This window comes from Rhinopithecus bieti, unplaced genomic scaffold (assembly GCF_001698545.2).
Source record: "Rhinopithecus bieti isolate Rb0 unplaced genomic scaffold, ASM169854v2 scaffold_18153, whole genome shotgun sequence".
NCBI lineage: Eukaryota > Metazoa > Chordata > Mammalia > Primates > Cercopithecidae > Rhinopithecus > Rhinopithecus bieti.
In genome coordinates this window covers 2,082,840-2,110,061 of record NW_016809139.1, presented here as the reverse complement: position 1 = coordinate 2,110,061, position 27,222 = coordinate 2,082,840, and the positions used below count along the sequence as shown (strand labels likewise).

The 27,222-nt window shown below is 47.9% G+C and overlaps 1 protein-coding gene across 5 annotated transcripts in view; it reads left to right on the top strand.

Moving 5' to 3' along the window:
* Positions 1-27,222, top strand: part of TRAPPC10 (trafficking protein particle complex subunit 10) — a 100,419-nt gene that overhangs the window by 38,573 nt on the left and 34,624 nt on the right. For 3 of the 5 annotated variants that reach the window (XM_017888736.1, XM_017888737.1, XM_017888738.1), the window contains exons 4-8: positions 2,363-2,559; positions 7,064-7,259; positions 10,464-10,575; positions 14,403-14,650; positions 26,510-26,656. In XM_017888736.1, coding sequence (XP_017744225.1) covers positions 2,363-2,559; positions 7,064-7,259; positions 10,464-10,575; positions 14,403-14,650; positions 26,510-26,656 — 900 coding nt within the window. Of the gene's footprint in view, positions 1-2,362; positions 2,560-7,063; positions 7,260-10,463; positions 10,576-14,402; positions 14,651-26,509; positions 26,657-27,222 lie in introns of those variants that run through there. The other 2 variants (XM_017888739.1, XM_017888740.1) reach the window with 2 other exon arrangements.

Below are 27,222 nucleotides of genomic sequence, written 5' to 3'. Positions count from 1 at the left end.
CCCTCCCCTCCCCTCCCCTCCCTTCTCTTCTCTTTTCTGTTTTTGAGATAGAGTCTTGCCCTGTTGCCCAGGCTGGAGTGCAGTGGCATGATCTGGGCTCACTGCAATCTCCACCTCCCAGTTTCAAACAGTTCTCCTGCCTTAGCCTCTCGGGTAGCTGGGACTATAGGTGCCCGCCACCACGCATGGCTGGTTTTGTATTTTTAGTAGAGACGGGGTTTCACTGTTTGGCCATACTTGGACTTAGTTTTCTTTGAAGCCCCTTAGCTTCACTGGCTCCACTGGTGCTCTTCAGAGTCACAGCGTTGTTTTTATCACATCGTTTTATTTGCTCGCTGGGATGAGTGATAGGCTGGATCTTGCCAACCCGTTTGCCCCAGAATTATGTGGAACTTCTCTGTACTCCCTCTATCCTGCCTCATGCTCTGTGAGCTTTCTTCTGGAGAGTTCCTGCAAATTGACTGAGCACATCTGCTCTAGTGTCCCCTCGGGATGTGGCAGCCCCTGCCCGGTGTGGACAACCTGGAGCCAGGACTCCTTCTGGGGTGGGGGTGGGGAGGAGTCCAGGTAAAGGGCTCCTGGTGGCCTTGTAAGGGGCAGAGAGTGGATGGCTCACCTGTGACGTGCGGATGGGGGCAGCCGGGTGCTGTGTGTCTCTTCTTGGCGATCACAGGCTCTGGTCCCTCCTAGGCTTTGGTTTTGCTCCAGGCATGGCGCTTTGGGGCTTCCAGCAGAGCGGTTCACCAGTGCTGTAAAATCTGTGCTCCAAGTCCCAGGAGCTGCTGTGCTATGTAAAACGTGCACTAGGTAATTAAGTTACTGTCGGATATTTATTTGCAGAAAATTGAGTTTACCAGATGGTTTTAACCTCAGTTTTCAAAGTAAAAGATCTTTTCAGATTGTACAATATTTGTAATTTAAATCAGGACGTAGCAGGTTTTAAAATCAGGATACAAATGAGAAGTACTGCCTTTTGGGACTTTCTATTTAGTTAATTAAACCAAAAGAGAGGCTGATTACAAAATTTAGGATTTAAGATTTTTTTTGGAGATGGAGTCTTGCTCTGTCGCCCAGGCTGCAGTGCAGTGGTGCAATCTCAGCTCACTACAACCTCTGCCTCCGCCTCCTGAGTAGCTGGGACTACAGGTGCACACTGCCACACCCTGCTAATCTTTCCATCTTTAGTAGAGACAGGGTTTCACCATGTTGCCCAGGCTGGTCTTGAACTCCTGAGCTCAGGCAATCTGCCCACCTTGGCCTCCCAAAGTGCTAGGATTACAGGTGTGAGCCACCATGCCCAGCCAGAATTTAAGATTTAACTCACTTGTGGATATTCTGATTGGCTTCTCTCTGCATGTTATTCAAGAGTGACTTGAAAGTCCAGAGGAATTAGGGCAGGACAGTGAGGAACTAGCAAAAGAGGAGGAAGTAGTGATTTAGATGGTAGCTGTGAGTTACTGTTTGCAGATATTTTCAGTGCCTAACTTGGAAATGAATTAAGTGTCTTGGTTTTAGATTTTCTAAATCTAAATGGAGTTGGACTCTTCTGAGAAGATTTATGGAATAGAAGGGCAAGGATAAGTGACAGCAGGCAAAGTGTTTTCCTGGTTCTTTATAGAAGAGAACCAAGCTGAAGGCCTTGGCATGTATGTGGGAAGGACCCTTTCTCTGGCAGCCTCATGCTTGGGCGTCTGCTTGAGAAGCAGGATTGATTTCTGGGGTGGCGCGGCTCCCTGCTGCCTGTTGGGGAGTAGAGCAACATTGCGGAAGCTGCGGGTCGCCTTCTGTCTGGGACCTCACAGCTGTAGCTGCTTGCCTCTGACATGGCCTTCGCAGGCTTCCGGTTGGGGTGGTTCCCGGGGTACAGAGCTCAGAGGCTGAGTTAGAAGCTGGCGGGAGGCTGGCCTGGGGTTCCCGTGGGCAGTCTGGGCTGTGCCATGACTCTTGCCAGGAGACCAAGGCGCGGCCCACAGCAGGATGGCGGTCATGTAGTGCTTGGGTCCAGAGCCGGTGGCCACAGTGGACCTGAGTTTTAAAGCCCTAACTTGCCTAACAGACAGTATTGTTGTAGGCAGCTCACTCACCCTCTGACTCTCAGTCTCTTCATCTGGATCACTGGGACACTCACATCCCTTGGGGTTGTGAGAAGTGGGGATCGTGCATGGCCGTGTGTGACACTGAGTCCGACAGAGCACACCTGCAGGCTTGCTGGGCCACGGGGCTTTTTATTCCATTTAAGTCCCGAGCCTGTCCCGACGCTTCAAAACATTGCGGCCATTGCAGGCTGTTATGAGGCATATTTTACTGTATAAACTAAAGGGCGTTAGTTAACCTGCTTTCACAGTGACTTGTTTGTTTTTAGGATACTGAAGTGTATAAAGCTACAGTGAAAGATGACCTCACCAAGTGGCAGAATGTTCTGAAGGCTCATAGCTCTGTGGACTGGTTAATAGTGATAGTTGAAAATGATGCCAAGAAAAAAAATAAAACCAACATCCTTCCCCGAACCTCTATTGTGGACAAAATAAGAAATGATTTTTGTAATAAACAGAGTGACAGGTAAGTGTATCTTTAATTTTACCTCATTTGGTTAATACTTGACATGATATGGATTGCTGGCTTCCTAGGTAGTAACAACTATTTACTTAGCAATCTCGAGTGAGCGTCCATGGGGTGCTGTCAAGGAGACCTGGTGCCTGTCCTTGTGGAGTTCCTGTTCAGGCAGGCAAAGAACTCTAAGCAGCCATCTCCCAAGTGTGCTACCTGGGAGAGCAGGTCTTGGACCCATGGTCCTGGGAGGCCTCTTGGTGGGTCCTTTCTGAAGAGTGACAGCAGCAACTCTTGCAGTTCTTCTCTAGAACAAGGGTCCTTAAAGGTTTTTTTTTTGAAATGATGGCACTTGTGTTTTTTTCTTTACCTTAACACGTACTGAGAAGTTCCTAAGAGCGCAAGTTGTAAAATGCTGACTTAACCCCTTCAGAAACTGTGAAAGGGAATCCTGAAACTTTGGCGGTTAATAGATTTTATGGGCTTTCTCCGCCTTGCCCTGCTCTCTCTCCTGGGGTAGGTCGCTCCCTTTCTCTTCAGTGATGCCGTTGCCAGCTGAGCCAGCCAGCATGTTAACTCCTCGGTAGCTTTATCTCGTAGTTTAGCGCTGGAACTCACCAGGGCCTGGGGATTCAGCGGCGAACCTGGACCCTGCCCTGGTCCAGCAGGTCGTTATAGCCATGGTCACAATGCTTATGGTGGCGAGGGTTCAGATGAAGGACTCCAGAGTACTGTGAGAGCCTACAGCTGGGCACCTGGCCTTCTCTGGGGCCAACGGAGGCTCACTGAGAAAGCAGAGATGGGCTGAGAAATAAAGGATGCGCAGGTGGTATGGTCTGAGAAATAAAGGATGCGCAGGTGGTATGGGCTGAGAAATAAAGGATGCGCGGGGAGTATGGACTGAGAAATAAAGGATGTGCGGGGGTATGGGCTGAGAAATAAAGGATGCGCGGTGGGGGGGATAAGGGAGGAGGAGCAGGGGCAGGTGGTGCGAGTGCAGCCTGTAGCCCCAAACAGACGGGGCCCCGCACTGTTCTGTCATGTGACTCTCCATGCCTCAGTGGTAGTTCTTCAGCGGGAGGAGCTATGGGTGGGTGCCTTTTTCATGTTCCACACAGTACTGGATACATAGTAATGTTCAGACTTGCTTTTTTAATGGTTTGAATTAAATAATTAGGTAGTTGAGCTTATGGTTTATCTTAGAGAGGTTTCATTGAATTTGGACTTATGGAAACTTCTTTGTAAGGTGTGTTACTTATAAATTAGTTAACCAAAAGGAATCAGCGTAGCATTTAAGAAGATGCTACATGATTGAATGTCCGTGCCCTCTATGTGGTTCAAGTACTGACATTTTTTGTTCTGAAAAAGAGAGTAGACAGCCATGAAGCCTGGCAGGAGGAGCAGTGTGTTCTGTAGCCCAACGGGAGTGTGGGCCGGCGCTGACGGGGAGACCACTGAGGCAGGGCGAGGAATCAAAACCAAGTGGCCTTGGAGGTTTTTCTTAGTATCACAAAAGAAATCATATTTATTTGGGATTATATTAAGTAAACACATTGGTGTTAATGAGGTCTGTTAGTCTTAACTTGTGAAATGTTCAAATTGTATAATTTTCTCAAAGTACCTATTGATTACTTTTAAGTCTGTGTTTATAATCTTTATCTAATTTCCAATAATATGTTTTACTGAGCCTATTTAAAACTAACTTGCTTTTAATGACTGTTTTTTATACATGAAATGTAATTTACTAAAATTTTCAACATTTCATCTTCAGTAGGTTTAAATAGACTTTCTACCATTTGGTTTTTATTAATTTGCAAAGCCACTTCTTAACAAATCTGTTTTTTTAAATGTAAAGAGTTTGGTGAGATTTTCATAAATTTGAATTTAATAGAGTCTGTATTGACAATTGTTTTGTTTTTTTACTTTTTTTTTGACAATTGTTTTATTATGCAGTATAATTTCTGGCCTTTGAAAATATTGTAACACTTGACCCTTAAGTGGCTTACTGTTTTTTTAACATTAGACTGGTGTTTAATTTTGATTATGCACACTACATGCTCATTGTAGAATTATTAGAAAAAGGTAATGAGCAAAAAGAAAATGCATATTAACTCTTAGCATTTTGGTATGTATCTTCTCAGACTTTTTTTCTTTATGCATGCATAATACGTGTGTGTATTTTAAGTTAATATAATGTTGTGTGTTGTTTATACTTGCTTTTTTCACTCAATATATGGTAAAGATTTTCCACAAACAATAAATGTATTTCCAGACTCTCGGTGTTAGTGAGTGGATAATATTCCGTAGTATTAATGTGCCATAAGTTATTTATACATTCTGCTGCTGGGCTTAGGTTATTGCTTGCTTATTGTTACAAACAGCAATATTGTGAACACTTTCCTAGCTCAAATGTTGTGAACATCCTTAATTATTTCAGGATACCTTCCCTAAAGGAAAATTGCTTGGTAACAGATTTTGCGCATTTTTCGGGGTTTTGCTAAGTACGACGCTGGTAGAGACAAGGGTTGACTTGTGATGGTGACTTGCTAAGGCTGCAGCTGGGAGCCCCTTGTTCCACATGTGCCTCCAGCCTCTGCAGTCTGTGTGCCTGGTGGGATCGCACCACTCTCCAACTTGGCCCCACTATCCCTGACTTCATTCGTTTGTTTTGGGCTCTCCTTTTCTGAGTTAACGACTTAGGCTTGATGTGGACTTCTGAAGCATAGTTCTTTTTTACTTAAAAAAAATGGGTGGTGATGTAGAACAGGATCTACTAGAGACAGGACATATCATGACTGTGTATCTGATTGATCTCTGGAAACAGTTACTGTTTTGGTGGTTGGCACTTGTTTAGTTTCTGTTTCCATTCACCCCTGTAGGTGCACAGGAGAATTCGCGTCAGGTCAGGAATAAATGTGGGTAATTATAATCCTTGAGAATGCCTGAAGGATAAACTACCAAGCTCATAGGTTCCAGCAAGCTCCTACTGTGGATAAATACACGTTAGTCCTCTGGGGGACCTTTGGAGTGAGCGGCTCTGGCCCCTTTGTCTTTGAGGGAGGAAAGTGTACAGGGGGGTGGGTTGAATGGATTTGTAGCCAGCCACCAAGTTTTAAGTTTTCTTCTTGGTTGTGGTTGTTCACATGGTGGAACATGTAGAGTGTATGCTGCTTCACTGATGTATAATTCCATGAATTTAGCCATGCCTCCAAAGGATCTGCTGGGGCACGGAGAAAAGGAACTTAGAGTCAGTTCATTTTGCTACTTTTTGGTAATTCAAGTAAAAGATTTACTAAGGAGAACTGGTGAAGCTCATAGAATCAATGTGTTAAAATTATTTCTGAGTTCAGATTTATGCATTATCTTCCTAGGTTAATTACTATTACCAAGGCTAAAGAAATTTACCATTTCCAGCCTATCAAATACATTGCCTTGTCCAAATCTGTTGGGAACTTTGTGTAATTTTGTGTGTTTGACCTTTTTACATCATGGGTTCAGCCTCTTTGTAATTAAACTCTTCTGGCCTGTATGTTAAGCCGTGTTCTAAGCCTTTATTTGTTAAATTGTTTATTAACCCTCCCCTTCAAGAGCTCACAGGCTAGTGGGAGGGATGGAGGTACAGAGAAGGGGAGTGTTTTCCTGTGAGGCCCACAGCTTAGCAGCAGTGTGGGCAGAGCAGTTGGGATGGTGATGGGGGGAGGTTTGTGAAGATGCCACGCCTGGGTGGAAGGAATGTGCTCATGAAGAGAGGAGAGCGGGAGAAGGTCAGCAGGCTTGAGCTGGGAAGCAGAGGAATAAAGTGAGACATCATGGTGTTCGTGTGCTGTGCTGAGAAACCTAAATTTATACTGTCGGTCCCAAGGAACCAAAATGGATTTTGAAGGAGGCAGGGAACTATGTGAGGCGTGATCACATTATTTTACAGAGAACTCAGAGCTGGGTCTTTGGCTCAGGGCTCATGTAAATCCCTTTCCCCTTTCCAGTTGATTCTGTGGCACACTCTTCTTTGAATTTCTGTAGAACTTACTGCTCATGTTCATGACCAGTTTATGAGGAAGCCTTTTCCTAACCTGGTTTCTTACCGCCTGCCTCATGTTTTTGACTGTTTAAAGAAGGAAGAAGCCAGATGCGGTGGCTCATGCCTATAATCCCAGCACTTTGAGAGGCCGAGGCAGGAGGATTGTTTAAGCCCAGGAGTTCAAGACCAACCTGGGCAACGTAGCAAGACCTCATCTTTACAAAAAAATACAAAAATTAGCCAGGCATGGTGGTGTGTGCCTGTGATCCCAGCTACTGGGGAGGATCACTGGAGTCCGGGAGGTGGACGTTGCAGTGAGCCAAGATTGTGCCACTGTACTCCAGCCTGGGCCACAGAGCAAAACTCTGTCTCAAAAAAAAAAAAAAAAAAAGAGGGAGGAGGACGGAACGAAAGTGCCGCTCAGGACAATGGCAGCTGCTGAGCCGTGGCGCTGTGCGTGGAGGGCCTTTCCCAGAGAGTCTGTTCATGTCTTTGCAGGTGTGTTGTGCTCTCCGACCCCTTGAAGGACTCTTCTCGAACTCAGGAATCCTGGAATGCCTTCCTGACCAAACTCAGGACATTGCTTCTTATGTCTTTTACCAAAAACCTAGGCAAGTTTGAGGATGACATGAGAACCTTGAGGGAGAAGAGGACTGAGCCAGGCTGGAGCTTTTGTGAATATTTCATGGTTCAGGTACTTGACTCATTACAGAACTAGACAGTTCCCTTCTCTCCCTCCCTCCCTTGTGTCCTCCCTCTTTCCTCCTTTCTTTCTAAATAAGGCACCTCTCGTGGTAATCTCATTGGCAGAGTTTTTAAAAACAAAAAACCTGGAATATCTTTAGGAGTAGAAAGTCAGGAAGTGCGTGGAAGCAGATGGGGCATGAATAGGACACGCACTGCCCCGTGGAGCATCCAGGGTTCAAAGCTGGAAGAGTTTCAGCAACAGAATAAATAAGGATGGAGTCAGGGTTTAACCCATGGAATAAAATTAATATCCTTGAGTCTGTATCGATAGAAAGAAATCATCGGTTAAATAAATAAATGGAGGAGAAGGGTCAACTCTACCATACAGAAGAATTCCACTTCAACGCAGAAGGAAAGAAAAACAGAAAATCACTTTTAGGCCAATGTCCCAGCAAGAACTGTTGGAGGCAGGATTACTGAGGGATGTCCAGGGTGGTGGGCAAAGGCCTGAGAAGAGGTGGGCTTCCACAGTGTCACGGTGGCTCCCCAAGATGTCTGTCAGCTACCGAGGGAGCAGTAGCCACTCCACAGTGGGGAAACCAGGTACATACCGCCTGAAGGGAATGATAAGGCTGCTTCCGCCTGTGAGAAGTTGTGTCCATCTCATGAAACCCTTGATAAGAGGTGCTGAGGAATACTTAGCATCTTTCCTCTGTAAAAAATGATCATCTCACGGCAGTCATGGAACATATCAAATGAACCCAAGTAGAGGGACATTAGACAGCGTAGCACTACTCTTCAAGGGTGCCACGGCAGTGAAAGACAGACTGAGAAACTGACAGACTGCAGGAGCTGAAGGAAGCAGCAACTCCGGCCTAGTTGGGGGTCAAGGGTGGGGTCTTGGAGCAGAAACAACTACCTCAGTGGAAAAACCACTGAAATTCCAACGAGGGCTATTTAGTTAATAGTATTATACTTAGGTTAATTTTCTGGTTGTGACAGTTGTACCACGGTCATGTTAAGACGGCAGTGTTCAGGAAGCTGAGTGAGGGCTGTATGGAAACTAGATCCTTTTTTTTTCCTCAATATTTCTGTAAGTCTAAGTTCAGAATTTAAAATGAGTAAGGAAGGAAATTCTGACACACACTGCAACATGGATGGAGCTAGAGGACATGATGCTGAGTGAAATAAGGCACAAAGACACATAGGGACAGACTGTGTCTGCTTCTGTGAGGTCCTCTAGTGCTCAGGTTCAGAGACAAGGTGGAATGGGGGGTGCCAGGGGCTGGCGGAGGGAGAATGGGAGTGAGTGTTTAATAGGACAGAGGTTCCGTTTGGGAAGATGAGAAAGTTTGGGATATTGGTTGCACAACAGTGTGAGTGCATTTAACACTACTGAGCTGTACTCTTCTCTCTCTCTCTCTCTTTTTTTTTTATGACGGAGTCTTGCTCTGTCACCAAGGGCTGGCGTGTAGTAGTGCGATCTCGGCTCACTGCAACCTCCACCTCCCAGGTTTAAGCGATTCTCCTGCCTCAGCCTCCTGAGTAGCTGGGATTACAGGTCCGCGCCACCATGTCCAGCAAATTTTTGTATTTTTAGTAGAGATGGGGTTTTGCCTTATTGCCCAGGCTGATCTCAAACTCCTGGCCTCAAGTGATCCGCCCGCCTCGGCCTCCCAAACTGCTGGAATTACAAGCGTGAGCCACTGCGCCTGGCCTGAGCTGTACTCTTAAAATTGGTTAAGATGGTCAATTTTATATTACATACATTTTAATCACAATTTAAAAGAAAAACATTAGAGTGCTCAGTCTTGAAAATACTTCACAAAGAAAATGAAGTTCAATGTAACTTCACAGTTTCTCTTGCAAAACACAGCCTGCCACTGTTTTCAGGGGAAACAGGATACAAAGGAGCGCTCTCAGTTCTCACCTAGTGAGTGGGACCTGGGTGGGCCCTTTGGGGTCTGGGAGTAATGTCCACAAATACATGGGGTGGAACTGGATTCCAAAGACCTGGCCATGTCGGGAGGTTTATGTGCGTGCACATCCTTCTGGTCTTTACTTTTTAATGTGCAGTAATGGAGATGGGAAAGCAATCACTTGTCGCCGTCTCTTTTCATTTTCCCATTCGATAAAGTTACTGAGCACGAACAGGGCCAGGCCCTCCTTGATGCTGGGACGCCGTCACTATACGGTTCTTGTGAGCTTGTGTGACAGTGGAGGAGATACAGGAAAGGAAGTGATGCAGATGCTAGGGCGAGAGAGAGACACGAGGCAGAGATGGTGTGGGGCACTGCGCAGGGGCGGGAGGAGGAAAGGCCTCACTGGGCTGGGGACTTAGCCAGAGCTAAAGGAGGTTGGACAGCAAGCCATGTGGATGTGTAGAGGAAGAGGAAGTGTTCCAGGCCACGGAGCGGGGCAGTGCACAGGCCCCGAGGCAGCTCCCTGCCGTGCCCACGTGAGCAGCAGTGAGGAGGCCTTGGTGGTGGAGCTGAGTGAGGCCAGAGGGGTGGTGCTGGGGGACATAGATTTTGCAGGGCCTGGGGATGCCTTGGAAGGACTTAGGAGTCTCTTGAATGTGGTGAGCAGTTGCTGACTGAAATGGGGAAGACGACAGGTGGAGCACTTTGTGGGAAAGGTTTGGGGTTCAGGTTTCCGTGTGTAAGCCTGAGCTGTCTGTCAGGTGTCCACGCAAGCGTGCTGTGCTTACCACTGGAGCCAGAGTCGGGTCTGAGCTGGAGTCCTAAATGTGTGTGGTTTTGCTGTGTAGATAGGCTCAATCTCGGAGAGGGAATAGTGAGTGTAGACAGGAAATCCAAGGGCTGAGCCCTGGGGCCTCCAGCAGAGATCCTGGGGGAACAAGAGGAACCAGCCGTCTGACCAGAGGGAGCCAGAGTGAGGGGTGAGGGGAGCAGGTGGCTGGGTCCTGGACAGCAGGAAACATCCCAAGGACAAGGGGTGGCCCGTTATATCCGGTGCTGCCAGTAGGTTAGGGGGGTTTCAGGAGTGACCTTGGCCTTTTCTAGCTTCTTGTGCGTGCGTGAGTGTTGACATGTGTGGTCCTCACACTGACTTTTACTCAGTGGAGTGTAGGCGTTGTTCATAGTGCTGCATGCCTTTCTCTGTTGTAATTTTTAATGGCTACATACTGTTTTTTCAATATGTTGATTTATGTTTTTGTTTTTTTAAAAAACGTATCTTGGGCGAACAGGAGGAGCTTGCCTTTGTTTTTGAGATGCTGCAGCAGTTCGAGGACGCCCTGGTGCAGTATGACGAGCTGGACGCCCTCTTCTCTCAGTATGTGGTCAACTTCGGGGCCGGCGGTGAGTAGTGGCACTTCGAGAACGCATGCTTTTCTTAGTGTGGCTTTCTCCACTTGCAGATAGTCTTGAAGCAGCCATTTATTTACCTCGTGAGTACACATGTTTTGCTGTTGTCTTTATATACATTGTATCAGATATATTCTCATGATTCCTAGAGGAAATGAAATGAGAATTAAGAATTAGTCATTTTCACTTTTAGAAGAATCTTAAGTAACAAAAGTAATAAAAACCAACAGTTTTCCAAGTATAAAATGTCCTTTCCACAACTCAGTGGCCTGCTGGTGATGCTTCGATTTTGTCCCTCGTTAGTCAGAGTGGACGTCCCTTTCCCTTCCATCCAGGGCTTGTCTTTGGAATGCGCCAGTGCTCTTGGCTGTGAGCTTATGTAACACCCTTGGGTGCTCATCGTTCTTTTGCACTTTTAAACAGTATCTTAAGCTGTTTCACAGTTACAGAATCAGCACCGTGAAACCATACACAAGGAGAAACATCGGCCACTGCCCTCAGTGGTTTTCGCTGATGCTTATTTTGATGAAAGTGATACCATGTTACGTAGCTGTTTCTCTGTTGCTCCTTTTTCTTACTCACAGCCCGTCGTGGGCGTCTCTCCAGGTTAACAGGTGGGGTTTGGAGCTGTTTTTCTTACAGTTGCTGTATTCCTGGCTCGATTCTACTCCCTGATGTTGGACGTTGGGTTCTTTTCTGCTTCTTGCCACCACAAGCAGTGCTGTAGTGGGCATCTTTGCCAGGTTCCTTTTTGAGAACCCTTGTCACCATGTGTGAAGGAAGGAGTAATTTCAAGGAGCCCCGGTGTCAGCTGGAGAACCTGGAGGGAGGTGAAGTGTGGGGATGGTCAGCTCTAGCTGTGGGCACTGTCCTCACTCTGGAAATCATCAGTGGCGCCAATGGCTACCGGCTCATAGTGAAGATCGAGTCTGATCTCAGTCTCCTGAGATGCCAGTATAGACATAGAACCAAAGCAAAGTGTTTACTCAGTAAAAAAAAAAAGAAGAGGTAAAACTCTATTTCTTATATTTTATGCAGGTGTGAGCCACCATGCCCGGTCTTAGGTGCCCATATTATACATATATATCTATTATTTATTTTTGAGACAGTGTCTCACTCTGTCCCCCAGGCTGGAGGGCAGTGGTGCAATCTTGGCCCACTGCAACCTCTGCCTCCCGGATTCAAGCGATTTTCGTGCCTCAGCCTCCTGAGTAGCTGGGATTACAGGCACACGCCACCATGCCTGGTTAATTTTTATATTTTTAGTAGAAACGGGGTTTCACCGTGTTGGCCAGGCCAGTCTCGAACTCCTGGCCTCAAATGATCCTCTTGCCTCGGCCTCCCAAAGTGCTAGGATTACAGTTGTGAGCCACCATGTCCAGTCTATACGTACGTACATACATACATACACACACACACACACACACACACACACACAATTATTATTATTATTATTTTTTAGATGGAGTCTCACTTTGTTGCCAGGCTGGAGTGCAGTGGTGTGATCTCGGCTCACTGCAACGTCCTCCTCCTGGGTTCAAGCAATTCTCTTGCCTCAGACTCCCGAGTAGCTGGGACTACAGGCACGCACTACCACGCCTAGCTAATTTTTTTATTTTTAGTAGAGACAGGGTTTCACCATGTTGGCCAGGATGGTCTCGATCTCCTTATCTCATGATTCGCCCGCCTCGGCCTCCCGAAGTGCTGGGATTACAGGTGTGAACCACCGCACCCGGCCTATATTTTTAAAATATCTTACATGTTTTTTTTTTTTTTTAATAGATTTATTTAGCAAAAAATGTTTGAATTTAATAAAGAAATGGCAATAACTGGTACGTCCATAGTTGAAAAAATTAAAATATTTTCACTGAACACCAGATAGTTCTCAGTCTTTTCATGGAGAACTCCTTTGAAAGAATGCCTAGAACTTAATCTGTTTATTTAGGTTTTTAATCAAGAAATCTAAAACTGCCGATCACAGTTTCAAGTTACCATGAGATGACCATGTTAACAACCTTGAGGTCATATCATATGAGCTTGTAAAAGCTGTGTTTAAGCTATACATTCTAACTGAGGGCATTTGTTAGCCTCAGGCAGGCTGGTAATCACAGGTCCATGTGCCTGTGATGCTATATCCACAACACTGAGTAGTAAGTGTCATTTATAAGATAAAGACCATATGGTCCCTGGCAGCAGAATAGGTGCTGGGCAGCTTCAGGGACCAGGCATCTGAATGGATGTCAGTGCCTGTGGGAAGGGAGGGGCCTTCAAGGCTGAAATATCTGACATACTTCTTGTATTTCACCTAATTTATTTGTTTTTTCTCTCAGTTTTAAAATTTGGGGCAATTTAAAATCCAAAAGTAAGCCTGGACGAAGTTTTGTTGCTGAATAAGGTGGTTCGTTTTTGTTCTTTCATTCAACGAATACTTACTGAGGGGCCACCGTGTGCCAGGCACTGTTCTAAATACAGGGAGAAATCAAACAGAATCCCTTTTTTATGGTGGTTACATGAAGGGGAAACAGGCGCAGAAAAGTAAATCTGTCACTTGCCGTCGTAGTAGTAAGTTTTGGTTGTAGAAAGGGGCTCTGGTGAGGGATGGGGCAGTATGTGCCGTTGGAGCTTAAATAGGGCACTGGAGTGGCCTCTCTGAGGGGGGTGGCACTGGCACCAGAGGCCTGACTGAAATGTGGGAGTGCCCCATGAGAATCCTGGTGGGAGGGGAGCCTAACCAAGGGAACTGCTGGTGCAGGACTGGGCTGGCGGGTCCGCACCACACTGCCGTGTGCTCCAATAGCCCTGAGGATGCTGGTGCAGGACTGGGCTGGCGGGTCCGCACCACACTGCCATGTGCTCCAACAGCCCTGAGGATGCTGGTGCAGGGCTGGGCTGGCGGGTCTGCACCACACTGCCATGTGCTCCAATAGCCCTGAGGATGCTGGTGCAGGGGCCGGGGTGGGCCAGCACCACACTGCCATGTGCTCCAGCAGCTCTGAGGATGCTGGTTCGGGGTCTGGGCTGGCAGGTCCGCGCCACACTGCTGTGTGCTCCCCGGCTCTGAGAAGCTCCCGTCAGTGAAGGGAGCGTTTAACCATGTCAGGATGCCACGTAGGAATGAACTGGTTATGACACCTGTCTGTTGGAGTGAGAAAAATAGATTCAAAGGTTTTTTTCAATAATGATTGATAGAATTGTTATTATACGTTGTTATGCTTATTTTAAGATCATATTTGAGTCTTAGGGGTATAAGTAAACCTCTGGGAGCCTTGGTGAAATTTGTAACAAGCAGTCGTTCGTTTTTCTTCTGTGCGCTACCAAGTCCTCCCTGTCCCTTCCTCTAGGAGCTTGACTCAGGGAGGTGACGTGGTTGAGTTAGGGAAATAAGGAAGGAATATGTAGTCTAAGGAAGACCAAAAGCACCAGGATGGTCAGAGCAGGCAGCACTCCAGCCCGCAGGTAAAGATAAGGAAGCCCAGCCCCGCTGCAGCCCAAGACTAGAGCCCTCCCTTGGTCTGAGACAGAGCCTGAGCTCCCCTAACCATGTAGCCTGTTGGTCTCTGGGCAGCTTCCTGCCCTGTTCAGCTCCCGCCCATGACTTTCTGGGTATGGTAGGGTGGCGTGCCTTGTTGCCTGGGTCACGTTACCCTCGTCTCGGCTGTCAGTGCTAGGAGCCGAATGGGTGCACATCCCTAGACCACAGGGGGTGGGCAGTGTTCTTAGAACAACTGGTTCTGAAGCTGCCTGTTTGCTCACCATCCTCAGCCTGAGCAGGAAGCTGAAGTACCCGCAATCAGCACCTTTCATGATGTGTGTTTGTTTAGATGGTGCCAACTGGCTGACTTTTTTCTGCCAGCCAGTGAAGAGCTGGAACGGATTGATCCTCCGAAAGCCCATAGATATGGAGAAGCGGGAATCGATCCAGAGGCGAGAAGCCACGCTGTTAGATCTGCGCAGTTACCTGTTCTCTCGCCAGTGCACCTTGCTGCTCTTCCTGCAGAGGCCATGGGAGGTGGCCCAGCGCGCCCTAGAGCTGCTGCACAACTGTGTGCAGGAACTGAAGCTCCTAGAAGTGAGTTGGCTCTTTTCCCAGTTTACCCATTTATTGATTGTTCCAGGAGAAATCTCTGAACCTTGAGGTTCCAGGCATTGAACTGTTTGCACTTATGAAAGAGTTTTCTTTTCTGAATGTCTTTTATTTTCAGTATATTATTTGCTTAGTTACTTTTTACATTGATTAATTGCTCAAAAGTAGAACTCTGTTCTCAACATGGTGAGGTTTGTGCCGGTCCAGAGCAAGCCTCTTAGATGAGCTTCTCAGTGGAGCTCACTGGCTGACTGCGGCCTGCGCTACTGCGTGAGCCGTCTCCACGGGGAAGCGTCACTCACCTGAGGGACCTGCAGGTACACATTTATTTTATTTCAGACATTTATTTCATGTAGACATTTATGTTATTTTTCTTTTCAGATAAATAGTTTTGCACATGGCCATGCAGGTAGCAATGTGAGTGACACACAGTAGGCTGTGCCCCATTGATTAGTAGTACGAAGCTTCATGAAAGATATGTCATGTGTGTGTGTGTGCGCGTGCACTTATTGGGTGTGTGAATGTAGTTAGTAAAACATTTGCCTTTAGAGATGAATTCACCCAAGCACCAAACTCTTACTGTCCGTAGAACCATGGACATTCTAGTGAGGTGGAAGGACTGTAGAGACTGTATCTAGTCTGGTGATTCTTGTTTCAGGGTCCTCTTTATCCAGAATAATTCACACACACAAACGAAATGATACTTACGACTTGAGGATTCGTGTACACCCCTGCCACCCATCCCCTGGTTAAGATCTCCTGAGTGAGTGGTCTGATGCTGTTTTGTAAACAAGAAAACAGAGTCTGGAAGTGATTAGGTCTGAAGTAAGCCATTGATGGGGATGCTGTTTCATAATATAGAAACTTATTTTTATGTGCTTGGTTTGAAATAATTTTAAGAGATTTAAATTTAATTCATGAAGATAAATATATTTTAGTTAATTTCCAAAGGAGAAGTTCTTATTTCAGAGCTCAGCTCATTAGCACCTAGCCCAAGTCACGAACTCAGAAACTTAGGAATTTTTATCAAATGATTTTTCTTCGCCTAATGAAGCACATGAGGAAAGGCAGCATTTTCCACCTCGAAATGACGCTCTGGGCTGCCTGTAATTCCCTGGATCGAGAGAGTCTGCTTGGGCTGCTTAGCCCTAACTGCAGGCTGGGGACGGGGCTGTGGGGGACCATGCACTCCTGGAACCGCGCGCTCTGTTCACGTGTGCCTCGGGCTTTCGCCTGATGTTGAGATTTTTGTCTTACTAGCCGATTGGGGAAAAAATTGAAGTGTTCAAGTCCAAATGATTCAGACATGACGTCTTCTGAGTGAGACGACCCCAGGAGGGCTGATTGGAAAGAGCTGTTGCCCATTTTGGGACAGGCGTAGGAAACCTCGGAGGATGGCACAGACCCAGTCCCTTTATTGCTGGTCTCCGCCAATTCATGAACACCAGGATTTAAGAATCTCAAGTTGTTTTTCCAGCTTCAGAAGGTTGCCTGGGAATAGCATGACTACCAGCCTGTAGAGGGAGGAGAAAAATCCCCACAGCCAGGCGGGGCCAGTGCAGAGTAGGCTGACCTGCGGTGGGGTGGGGGAGACTGTGCCCTGCAACTGAGGAGGCCACTGCCCCAAGGCAGCTCCACCGGGAGGGAAGCGGGCACCTCCACCCCCCCACCCTTCCCTCTGAACTCCTCCAGGCACTCTGGAAGCTAGAGGCCAGGGAGCCCACTGGTGTGTTACATACAGCTCCCCCAGCAGAGAACAGGGCGGCAGGGTGTGGAAAGCGGATCTGAGAGGCCAAGCAGAGAGGTCCAGTACTGCGTGGAGATGGCAATCCCTTTTCCTCTTCTGGCGCTGCTCGCTAGTGTGCTTGCCGCACCATGGCTGCCCTCCTGTGGGGCATGCGCAGGTGCCGTGGAGGCCTGGAGGAGCAGCGGCATAGTGCGTAGCGCTGCACTCACTCCCCGCAGAGCTGCATGCTCACCTCTTCCCGTGGGCTGTCCTCCTGTGCAGCAGGTTCTTAGGGACTTCCTAGCGGTTCTCTTGAGTTCTGGAATGCCTATGGCCCTTGTGGAAGGAGGTTGAAGTAGGTCTGTTATTACCTTGTGGTTGGAAGGAGAAATGTGTAAGTAATAGAGGGTGTGGGTTCTGGAGTTCCTTGGAGCGTCGGGGTTCACAGGAGCCACACGGGGTCTGTTGGCTCCTCTAGGTGCTCGTCTGCAGGGCCAGGAAGTCACTGAGGTATTTTCAAGGCTTTGTATTGTGTGAGGAGCCTCTTATCTGTGGTGTATTCTCTGAGCCCTTTGCTTTACTGAATGAAGTTGTTGTCTCCTTGGCCTTTCCTTGAGTGGAAGCTACCCCCATTGCTTTTAGTCACAGCTATTGCACTTCTTTGTGCTGTTGAGTTCTGCGTCTCCAGTGAGAGGAGGTAGCCAAAGCTGAATGCTGGATTTGAGGCAAGGACATGCCACCCACTGATGACTTTCTCACAGTCTCTCAGTCTCTTTCCTTCTAAGAACCCACTTCCTGTTTCCTCACCTCCTTCTGATGCACATAGCTGGCTGTGCCTCCTTACATGCGCTGTGCCTGTCGGATTCCCAGGCCAGAGAGGACAGCCTCCCTTGTCGCTTGTATTGAAGCGCACACAGTCCTTTTTGCACACTTTGCTCCCAAGTTTGATCAACACTGAGATTCACACTGTTTACTTCGAGGGCTTCACCAGTAACTTCACGTCAGAAGTGTTTCTCTTCCTCTCCCTTTTTCTTTTCTTTTTTTTTCTTTCTTTCTTTCTTTTTTTTTTTTTTTTTGAGATGGAGTCTTACTCTGTTGCCCGGGTTGGAGTGCGGTGGTGCAATCTGGGCTCACTGCAGACTCCGTGTCCCAGGTTCACACTCTTCTCCTGCCTCAGCCTCCTAAGTAACTGGGAATACAGGTGCCCACCACCGCGCCTGGCTAATTTTTTGTATTTTTTTTTTTTTAGTAGAGATGGGGTTTCACCGTGTTAGCCAGGATGGTCTCCATCTCCTGACCTCGTGATCCGCCCGCCTCGGCCTCCCAGAGTGCTGGGATTACGGGCGTGAGCCACCGCGCCCGGCCTTCTCTCCCTTTTTCTAAATTTTTAAATTTTTCGGTAGAGATGAGTCTGACTGTGTTGCCTAGGCTGGTCTGGAACTCCTGGGCTCAAGTGATCCTCCCTGCTCACCTCCCAAAGTGCTGGGATTACAGGTCTGAACCGCCCCTGGCTGTGGTTTTCTCTCTCGTGCAGTAGTTTTTATTCCAGTCTAGTTGTTAGGATTTTTTGGTGAGAGTTGGGTTTTAGGGCCACAGCTGAGCAGAGGCGGGGGGGGGGGGGGGGGGGGAGGGGTAGGTGCACCACGATCAGCTGCAGATCCCACGTCCCAGTTTTCAGTGGGTGGCTTATAAAACATGTCCTGCTAACATCCTGCTTGCTTTATCAGTTGATTGGAAGTACCTCATTTGTTTAAAGAGAACGGGGGCAACAAAGTGGCCAGCTGTGATAGAAACTGGCACTGCCTCTGTAGTAGGGCTTGATCCACACTCCAGGGGCTACGGGGGCTGAGAAAGAGAGCAAGATGGCCGGATAGAGGCCTCTACCCTGTGGGTGCCGCTTACTAGCCTTGGCCCACTCCCGTTATGGAAAATGTGTTAAGAATGGAGATTGTGCCTACCTGCTGGGGTGAGCGGTAACACCCGTGAAGTGAGGCCAGTTGCGCATGAGTTCAGGATCCTCCTCCACAGGATATTTCCTCTTTTTTTCTGTAGCAATTTCTAATTTTCTCTCCATTTACAAAAGTTGAATGTTTTCTCTATGTAAATTTGGAAAATACAGACAAATACACAGAAGAAAATGTTGCTTTTGCTAGCGGGAAGAGGTTCCCCCCCTTTTTTTTTTGTCCATGGCCTTCTTATGTATAGATGAACTGCAATGATTTTCTTGCTCCTGTTTGGACATTTGAATTCTTCAAAATTCTTTGCAATTGCAATAGTTTGTATCCTTATACATACATCTTTGTGTGTAAATTCTTACAAGTAGAATTGGAAGGTCGAAGATAGACACGTGTTTAAAGCTGTTAATATGTGTTGTCAATTCGTCCACTAGAAAGGTCTTCCCATTTTCAGTCATGCTAGTGATGGCTGTTTTCCTGCACCTTTGGTAAAAAAAAGTATGATACGTATACATTTTGTTGCCAAATTAGAAGAATGAGGAAGATACTTTCTAGAAGGCCATAATGTGTTTGTTACACTGATTGCCCAAGTGATTTTTTAGGGGGTTTGACCTGTTATCAGCATAGATTCTGGTTAGGTAACGGTGTGGGCCTAGCAGGGTCAGGACTCCTCACCCCAGGAAAGTCACCCAGCCTAGCCTGTGGCGTGGAGGAACCGCGCATGGGACGCCATCAGAGTTAGCTGGCCGGTTTGTGAACAGAGGCTGTGTGTGGCCAACCTGCAGGTGGAACCAGAGGAAGAAGGTTTACAGTCAAAGCTGGCCGGTTGGGATTGGTATTCTGAGGTGCAGGCCTGGCAGAGGACAAAGGCAGAGATGTAGTGGAGGGATGTAGGTTGTGTTTACTGAGGGCTTACAGTGTACCCGACACCCTGCTGGGTGGGCGCTTTCACGGGGAGGTGGAGGATCTTGTGTGCCCCTGAGCCGTGAGGACCTGAGCTGGGGGAGGAGGGGTGGTTGTGAGAGCTGTTGCTGAAGAACTGATGGCTCCCTGGACAAAAGGAAAGAGAGGATTGTCAAGAATCATGCAAGACACATCTCCTTGCCTGCCAGGCACTGTGGGAGACAGGGATAGATAGGGGGTGCATATAAATGAAGAGGAAAGGGCCTCACCTACCGGCATGAGGCTGCCACGGGTCATCAGCACAGTGTCCAAGTAGTGACGAAGTGTTGTCTGTGCACAGGGGACCGGAAGGGAGGGAAAGGCAGCTTTGCCGGGTGCCTCAGGTCAGCTTGGTAAACATTTGCAGGTGCCCGATAGGTGCTAGGGAAGCTTTCTAGAGGAGGCCCTATGTAAACTCTGTTAAAAAGATTCATTCAGGCTGGGCGCAGTGGCTCACGCCTGTAATCCCAGCACTTTGAGAGGCTGAGGTGGGCGGATCACGAGGTCAGGAGTTCGAGACCAGCCTGGCCAGTGTAGTGAAACCCCGTCTCTACTAAAAATACAAAAATTAGCTGGGCATGATGGTGGGCGCCTGTAATCCCAGCTACTTGGGAGGCTGAGGCAGGAGAATTGCTTGAGCCCAGGAGGCAGAGCTTGCAGTGAGCCGAGATCATGCCACTGCACTCCAGCCTGGGTGAAAGAGCGAGACTCCGTCTCAAAAGAAAAAAAAAAAGGATTCATTCACTCAGCATATCTTCACTGAGCATCTGTTTTGTGCCAACCATTGTGGTAGGCACTGTCTTTTCAGCAGAGAGTGAAGTAGAATTCCTGGCTTTACGAAGCTTACATGCTAGGGAGTGAGTAGGGGGAGTAAGAATTCACCATGTAGATGTGACTGCTGGTGGCATGGGAGGATGCGTTTCAGGCAGAGAAGGTGGTGGTACCAAAGGTGCTCTGAAGGAGTCTGGTCTCGCTGGAACTTCAGGGGCGAGGCAGGCTTTGGTGACAATGAAGGGAGATTCTGAAGTTCTTTGTGTGTCACCTTGAAGGTTGCCCTTTGTCCTGTAGCCAGTAGGGAGCCATGAAAGGTTAGGACCTAGTGAGGAGGCAGAGGACAGAGAGAGGTGAAGAATTTGGAAACTTCTGCCATAGTCCGAGGGAGAAGGTGGAGTTCCAAAAGGCAGTTGAGGTAGATTTTGTTGTTTATTATTGTTATTATTGGAGACACTCTGTCGCCCAGGCTGGAGTGCAGTGGTGTGATCTCGGCTCACTATAGCCTCTGCCTGCAGGGTTCAAGCAATTCTCCTGCCTCAGCTACTAGAGTAGCCGGGATTACAGGCACGCACCACCATGCCCAGCTAATTTTTGTATTTTTTGGTAGAGATGGGGTTTCACTATGTTGCCCAGGCTGGTCTTGAACTCCTAAGCTCAAACGATCTGCCCTCCTCAGCCTCCCAAAGGGCTAGGATTACAGGCATGAGCCATAGCACCTAGCCGGTAGATTTTAAATAAATGGGTTCAAGAAAAATTTATTTAGTGAATTGGTGGTTTTGGGTCCACTGGATATCCATATATAAAAACAAATCTTGGTCTCACCCCATAAACAAGATTAATTCCAGGTGTAGTTTTGGTCTAAACATGAAAAATAAAATAAGAAAATTCTAGAAGATAACGTGGGGAAATATCTTGGGGACCTTAAGGTTGGCAAGTATTTCTTCAATAGAACATGAAACCCTTATAGTTAGGCACCAGCCGTGAGGGAAGCCGGCCCTGCATCAGACCACATAAACAGCAGCGCTTCTCTTCCCCGATAGGTGCTCTGAGGGGAGCAAAAAGGCCTTCGCAGTTTGGAAGTACGAACAGTATATGCAGACAAGAAAGGGCCGTTATCCAACGTGTACTGTGAAGAACTCACATACATCGATGCAGAAAGACTGACCAACCGATAGAAAAACAGGCAGGAGAGGAAATCCACATGGCCAATAAACATATGAAAAGGGCTCAGTCTCATGAATCGTAGCGAAATGCAAACTGAAACCATTGTCAATGAAGTACCAGCACACACCAGCAGAATGGCCAGGATGGAAAGGCTTTCCTCGGGTGTTGGTGGGAGGGTGGAGACACTGGCGCTCGTTCACTGATGATGGTGTGCACCACTGGAAGCGCTTTGGAAGGCTGTTTGCGGTATCTAGCGGGTGTCACCATCACAACATATGCCCCATGACCCAGCAGATCAGCCCTGGTATGTGCAGACACACGCACACACATGCATCAAAAGACAAGTACAGAGATATTTGTGGCACCGTGAGTCATCAGAGCTAGAAATGGGGAAGAACCCAAATATTCATCTCGTCCAAGGGATGACGACACGGCACCGTGGCCCTGCAGTGCGCTAGGGTACAGTGGTGAACGTGACTGGGTCATAGTGCATGACTGTAACCAACCTCAAGTTGAGCTAAAGAAGTTGGACACAAGAGAGGGCATACCTTTTTTTTTTTTCCTAGATGGAGTCATGCTCTGTCGCCCAGGCTGGAGTGCAGTGGCGTGATCTTGGCTCACTGCAACCTCCACCTCCTGGATTCAAGCGATATGAGAAGGCATACTTTTTGATTCCTTGTATCTAAAGTTTACAGTGAAGCTACACCAGTCTGCTGTGAGCTCTCTGGCAGGTGGAGGGGCTGGTGACTGGCAGGGAGTTCCTGCAGGAGCTACTGCTCTGATTCTGCTTTCATGGGAGGCATATCAGGCATTCACCTGGGACTCGTGCACCTTCCAGTGTGTGGGTTGCACCCAAATGGTAGGGTATCAAAAGCAAGAACAAGAATGCCTTTACTTTTATACTTGGAAGTGGCAAAATGGCACTTGCCATTGCTAATACAGCGATCTGGAGAGGAGGAGGGGCTTTAAGGAAAATTAATACAAATTAAGAATTAGTTTAAAAAGTCTGTTATTCACAAAAGATGATATCCAAATGGCCAAGACGTGTCTGACGGCCCATTAGGGAAATGTGAGTTTTCTGGAGACAGTGAAGCCACCACCTGGTTCCAGAGTGAGGTGTCCAAGCTGCATGCTCTGCCATTCAGTCTCAGGCTCTCAGGGCAGAGCGGAGGCTTGGTCTTTGTTGTGTTGGGTGCTGTGGCATGCTGGGTGGCAGATGCCACCATAGAGGCATGGCTTTCGTAATGTTGGCTGAAGTGCCCGTTTTCTGTGTCGGCCACTGTTTAGGAGCAAGGGGCTGACACTTGTTTGGACGACTCAAAGCCATGAAGACATGGCTGCAGAACAATCACTCTTTTCCAGAGTTTGTGAGACTTTTGTTTTTTATTCTCAAGCTGCACTATAATGGGTAAAATGAGCCTGGATGGCTCTGGCACTCTCTCTTCCCTTCCCCCGCGCTCTTGTGTCTCTGCTGCGGGGATGCTGGTGGGAGAAGAGTGCTGGCGCTGTTTGTGTTCTGCTGTGAGTAGCCCGGCGCACTCGGGGCTGGGGGCGTCTTCGGAGTCTGAGAAGGCGTCCTTCAGTTGAGGCAGGGGTAACATTGCAAATAGTTTTACCCATAGTAGCCAAACACTGGAAACAACCCAGACACTTAAAAGGAGTGGATAAATAAACTGTGGCCAACTTGTAGAAAGGTTTAATAAGCAGCAGTGAAAAAGAACAGGCTGACAGACTCTGCAAGGTTGAATCTTAAAGATGTGTTGAATTAAAGAAGCCCCATGTACAAAAGAGGACGTGCGTGATTTCATTATGTGAAGTTCACAGATCAGCCAGAAGGAATTGATGGTGGCCGAAGTCAGGATAGGGGGTGCCTCTTTGGGGTGGGTCTTGACTAGGAAAAGGGACTTGAGAGAACCTTCTAGGATAATGTTGTTGCTTGATTAGGTGGTGGTTACATTTGTAAAAATCATGGACCTCTAAATTTAGGGTTTGTGCCCCTCACATACCTTGTTGTATGTATTTTGCCACTTGTTTTTTCAAAGCAATGAAAAAGTATCACTGCAATGAAGTTGTAAATAAATTGTTTCGTTAACATGTCTGGAAGTCTTCCATGTCCCACTGTGGAAGGTCTTGCTGCTGCAGAGCCCTCCTCTGTCAGGCCCTGGAAAGTATAGAGAAGAAGCAGAGTGCCCGGCCCCCTCTGGGGTGTTACCTGGGGTTTGGGTGGGAGCTAAGAGACACACACAGTAAGTAGTAACATACGAGGCAGGCGGCTCCTCAAGGCGGCACTACAGAAAGGCTTGTGTATGCCACATCACATGCCCAATTCATATGCCTGTTTTTCTTTTCCATAAAAACTGAAGTTTTAAAATGATGTGTGATAGGAAATGTAGGGAGCTGCGATTCTCCTGGGAAACAGAGGCTCTTAGAGCACGGAGCCAGGGAGGACTCACAGCCAAGACCAGAGCAGGCCCCGGGGAGGCTTCGCACTGTGGGAGGTGTGAGTTCCAGAGGGAGGGGTGGCCGAGCTCACCTTCAGGTTTCTGTTATTCAGTGACAGCCTGACCTGTACCTTGGCGTGGGTGTGTGCAGGACCTGCCTGCTCTCTCCCACCTCTTCCGGGATGGAAGTTGAAGGTGTAGTCTCAGCAGTCAGTGGCCAATGGCTGCCACTGGATTTTGTTGTTTTTAGCCCAGAAAGGTACTGCTACCTGATGCTGCTATTTTTTTAATACTGTCGTTCAAGCTTACCAAAGCGGGACTTGCTCTTTGCAGGAAAAAAATATACCAAGAACTGTTCTATAATCATGCCACGCAGTAATTAATGCCACCGCTGGCATTTTGGTGGTATCATTTGGGAGCCTTTCTGAGGTGCACCTGTGCTGTCAGGCGGCTCCTCCGCTCTCGGCTGCTGCTGTTCCCTGCTGACTCAGTCAGCGCCTGGTGCCTCGGCTGCTCTTGCTTCTGCATCCAGCGCCCTCTGCCGCGGCTCCCCTGCTGTGGCTCTTGGTCTTTATCTCCCTTCTCTGTGGATGCATCTTTTTTTGTTTGTTTGCTTGTTTGTTTGTTTGTTTGTTTGAGACGGAGTCTCGCTCTGTCGCCCGGGCTGGAGTGCAGTGGCCGGATCTCAGCTCACTGCAAGCTCCGCCTCCTGGGTTCCCGCCATTCTCCTGCCTCAGCCTCTCGAGTAGCTGGGACTACAGGCACCCGCCACCTTGCCCGGCTAGTTTTTGTGTATTTTTTAGTAGAGACGGGGTTTCTCCATGTTAGCCAGGATAGTCTCGATCTCCTGACCTCGTGATCCGTCCGTCTCGGCCTCCCAAAGTGCTGGGATTACAGGCTTGAGCCACCGTGCCCGGCCTGTGGATGCATCTTGACCGCAAGCACTGTGTGTCTTCCTGCTTTGTAGGAGTCTCTTGTGGTCTCCTAGGAGGTTTTTGTTTTGTTTTGTTTTGTTTTGTTTTTGAGACGGAGTTTCGCTATTGTTGCTCAGACTGGAGTGCAGTGGCATGATCTTGGCTCACAGCAACCTCCGCCTCTCGGATTCAAATGATTCTCTTGTCTCAGCCTCTCGAGTAGCTGGGATTACAGGCACATGCCACCACACCCTGCTAATTTTTGTATTTTTAGTAGAGACGGGGTTTCATCATATTGGTCAGGCTGGTCTCAAACTCCTGACCTCAGGTGATCCACCCACCTTGGCCTCCCAAAGTGCTGGGATTACAGGCGTGAGCCACTGCACCTGGCCTCTCCTAGGAGGTCTTTCTGTCACCAGTGTGTGCCCAGGGGAGGCACATGTTTACAGAAGCTTTTGCATAGTGGGTACTGGTGGTGGTGTCATCTTGGGAGATGAAAAGTATCCCAGATCTCCTGGCACCTGGGAACCAGGCGGGCCTGCGAGGTGCAGTCAGCCTGCTCCAGGTCTGCTGTGGTCTGACTGATGAGGACGCTTCTCAGTCAGAGGGACACGCTCTGTCCAGGATCTCAGAGCTGCGTCCGGCTGCCCCGCTTTTCTGCGCCTTCCCTCAGTGGGGTGTGTTTGGGTGAGAGAGTTGTGCAGCTTTCTGAAAGTGGCTTCCGATTACGCAGTTTTTGTCCTATGCTGATTTTTTCCCCCAAAAGATTTAAGTAGCTTATCTTATTTTTCAAAAGTTGGGCATTTTAGCTTTGATGGGAACATTTGATGGCACTCTGGTTTGTGGTCCTTTATTTGTGCTCAGGGAGCCTTGCAAGGGTTCTTATGGGAGTCAGTTTCCCTGGCAGTGGCAGCTCATCACCTGTTGACTGGTGATTTGAAGAGCACTGGTGAACACATTTCACCAAAACTAAGACACGTCATGAAGTTAGTGCCACCAGAGACAAAGCCAGCATTGCCACTGAAGAGTGTGAGGTGCCACTTGATGGAGAGAAGCGTTGCTATTTCAGAGGTGCTAGAATGTGGGGGACGCTGCATCTTACAGAGCAGGCGCTTTTTTTTTTCCAATGGTGTTTCTTTTTTGTTTTTAAGTGGAAAGGCTCAAGGAAATACAGAAGCAGAGAGGATAGCGTAGTGCGTGCGTGGAACCCAGGAGCAGTCAGAGTAGGCGCGGTGCTTGGCCAGCTCTGCTTCGTCTGCGTCCTTGTTCACTTGCCCTGGGATGTTTTTCAAATACAGACATTGGGTTTCTCCTGTAAATACTGCAGTGTATCGGGAGCAGTAGGGAGCTCTTCCTCCCAGACATAATTGTACTGTCTTTATCACGCCTGAAGAGTGAACTGTAAGTCCTCCTGTGATATTTCTACTCAGTATTCAGTTTCTGCTGTTGAACGTGATCTTTCTTAACTGTGACCAAACAGTCATCTGAAGTCTTAATTTTCACTCCCCACGTGACGCTGATGTTTGGCCAGTCCTCACTCTTAAAGTAAATGATCCTATTTGGTCTTTTTCTAGGCTTTTCCTTTTTTTAAAAAAAATATTTTCTGTATATATTTTCAGATCTAGACCTGCAGAGGCTTTTCTTAATAAGGTTTTCAAAAATACAATAATTGAAAGTCATACCTAAAACCTGATAACACATTTGAATATAGGTCACACAGCTTTTCTCTTCACATGTGAGTGTAGGTGATTAGTGTCCTCGGCCCCTTTCTCTCTCCTGTAGCTCTGCAGATCACAGCACTGTTAGATCAGGTGGCTGCCTGAGGGAGGGAGGGAGGGTTTCGCACATTCAAGCTAGAGCATGTGGGTTTGTTCAAGCTACAGCTCTCCCGGAGCTCCCCTCACACGTTCGCACTTGCACCCCCACAGGTCTCCGTCCCGCCTGGTGCTCTGGACTGCTGGGTGTTTCTGAGCTGTCTGGAGGTGTTGCAGAGGATAGAAGGCTGCTGTGACCGGGCGCAGATCGACTCAAACATTGCCCACACTGTGGGGCTGTGGAGCTATGCCACAGAAAAGGTGCCTACCTGCCCAAGTGTGGAACGCTCGTGTTGTCTCTGCAGCCATGCCTGGGTGGCGGAGGAAGTCTGCTGTTTGGAGCTGCTTTCCTCCTGCTTATTTAGATCATTGATGCATCCACTTTAGTGGCCGTAGGAGGTGTCTGGGTGCAGCCAAAGAAGTCATAGTTCCCTACCACATGTCGATGTAGTCAGCAGACAGCAAGCACTCGCTGTGCTCCCATGAAAGTGACTCTGTACCCTGAGTCGGGGGACACGGAGGGTGGTGCTGAAATATCACCTCAGCAGGCAGAGCTGTGCTGGTGTGTGCAGCAGGTCGGCTGCCAGGGCTTGGCTTCTGCAGGTGCAGGCGGAGTCTGGGGAACTCAGGGAGCTGAAGGGCAGAAGCAGAGGATTCCCGCCCTCCAAGTTTTACTGGGAGCTGTTGTGTAGGATGTATTTTTTTGTATCCAGATTTGAGTCATTTGGGTAGGAAAGCTAAAATTCTTCTAGAATTTAGCTGGATTTGAATTTTTATATTTAAATTCTTGAATTCCCTGCTGACTCTTATGGCAAATTAATTGAAAT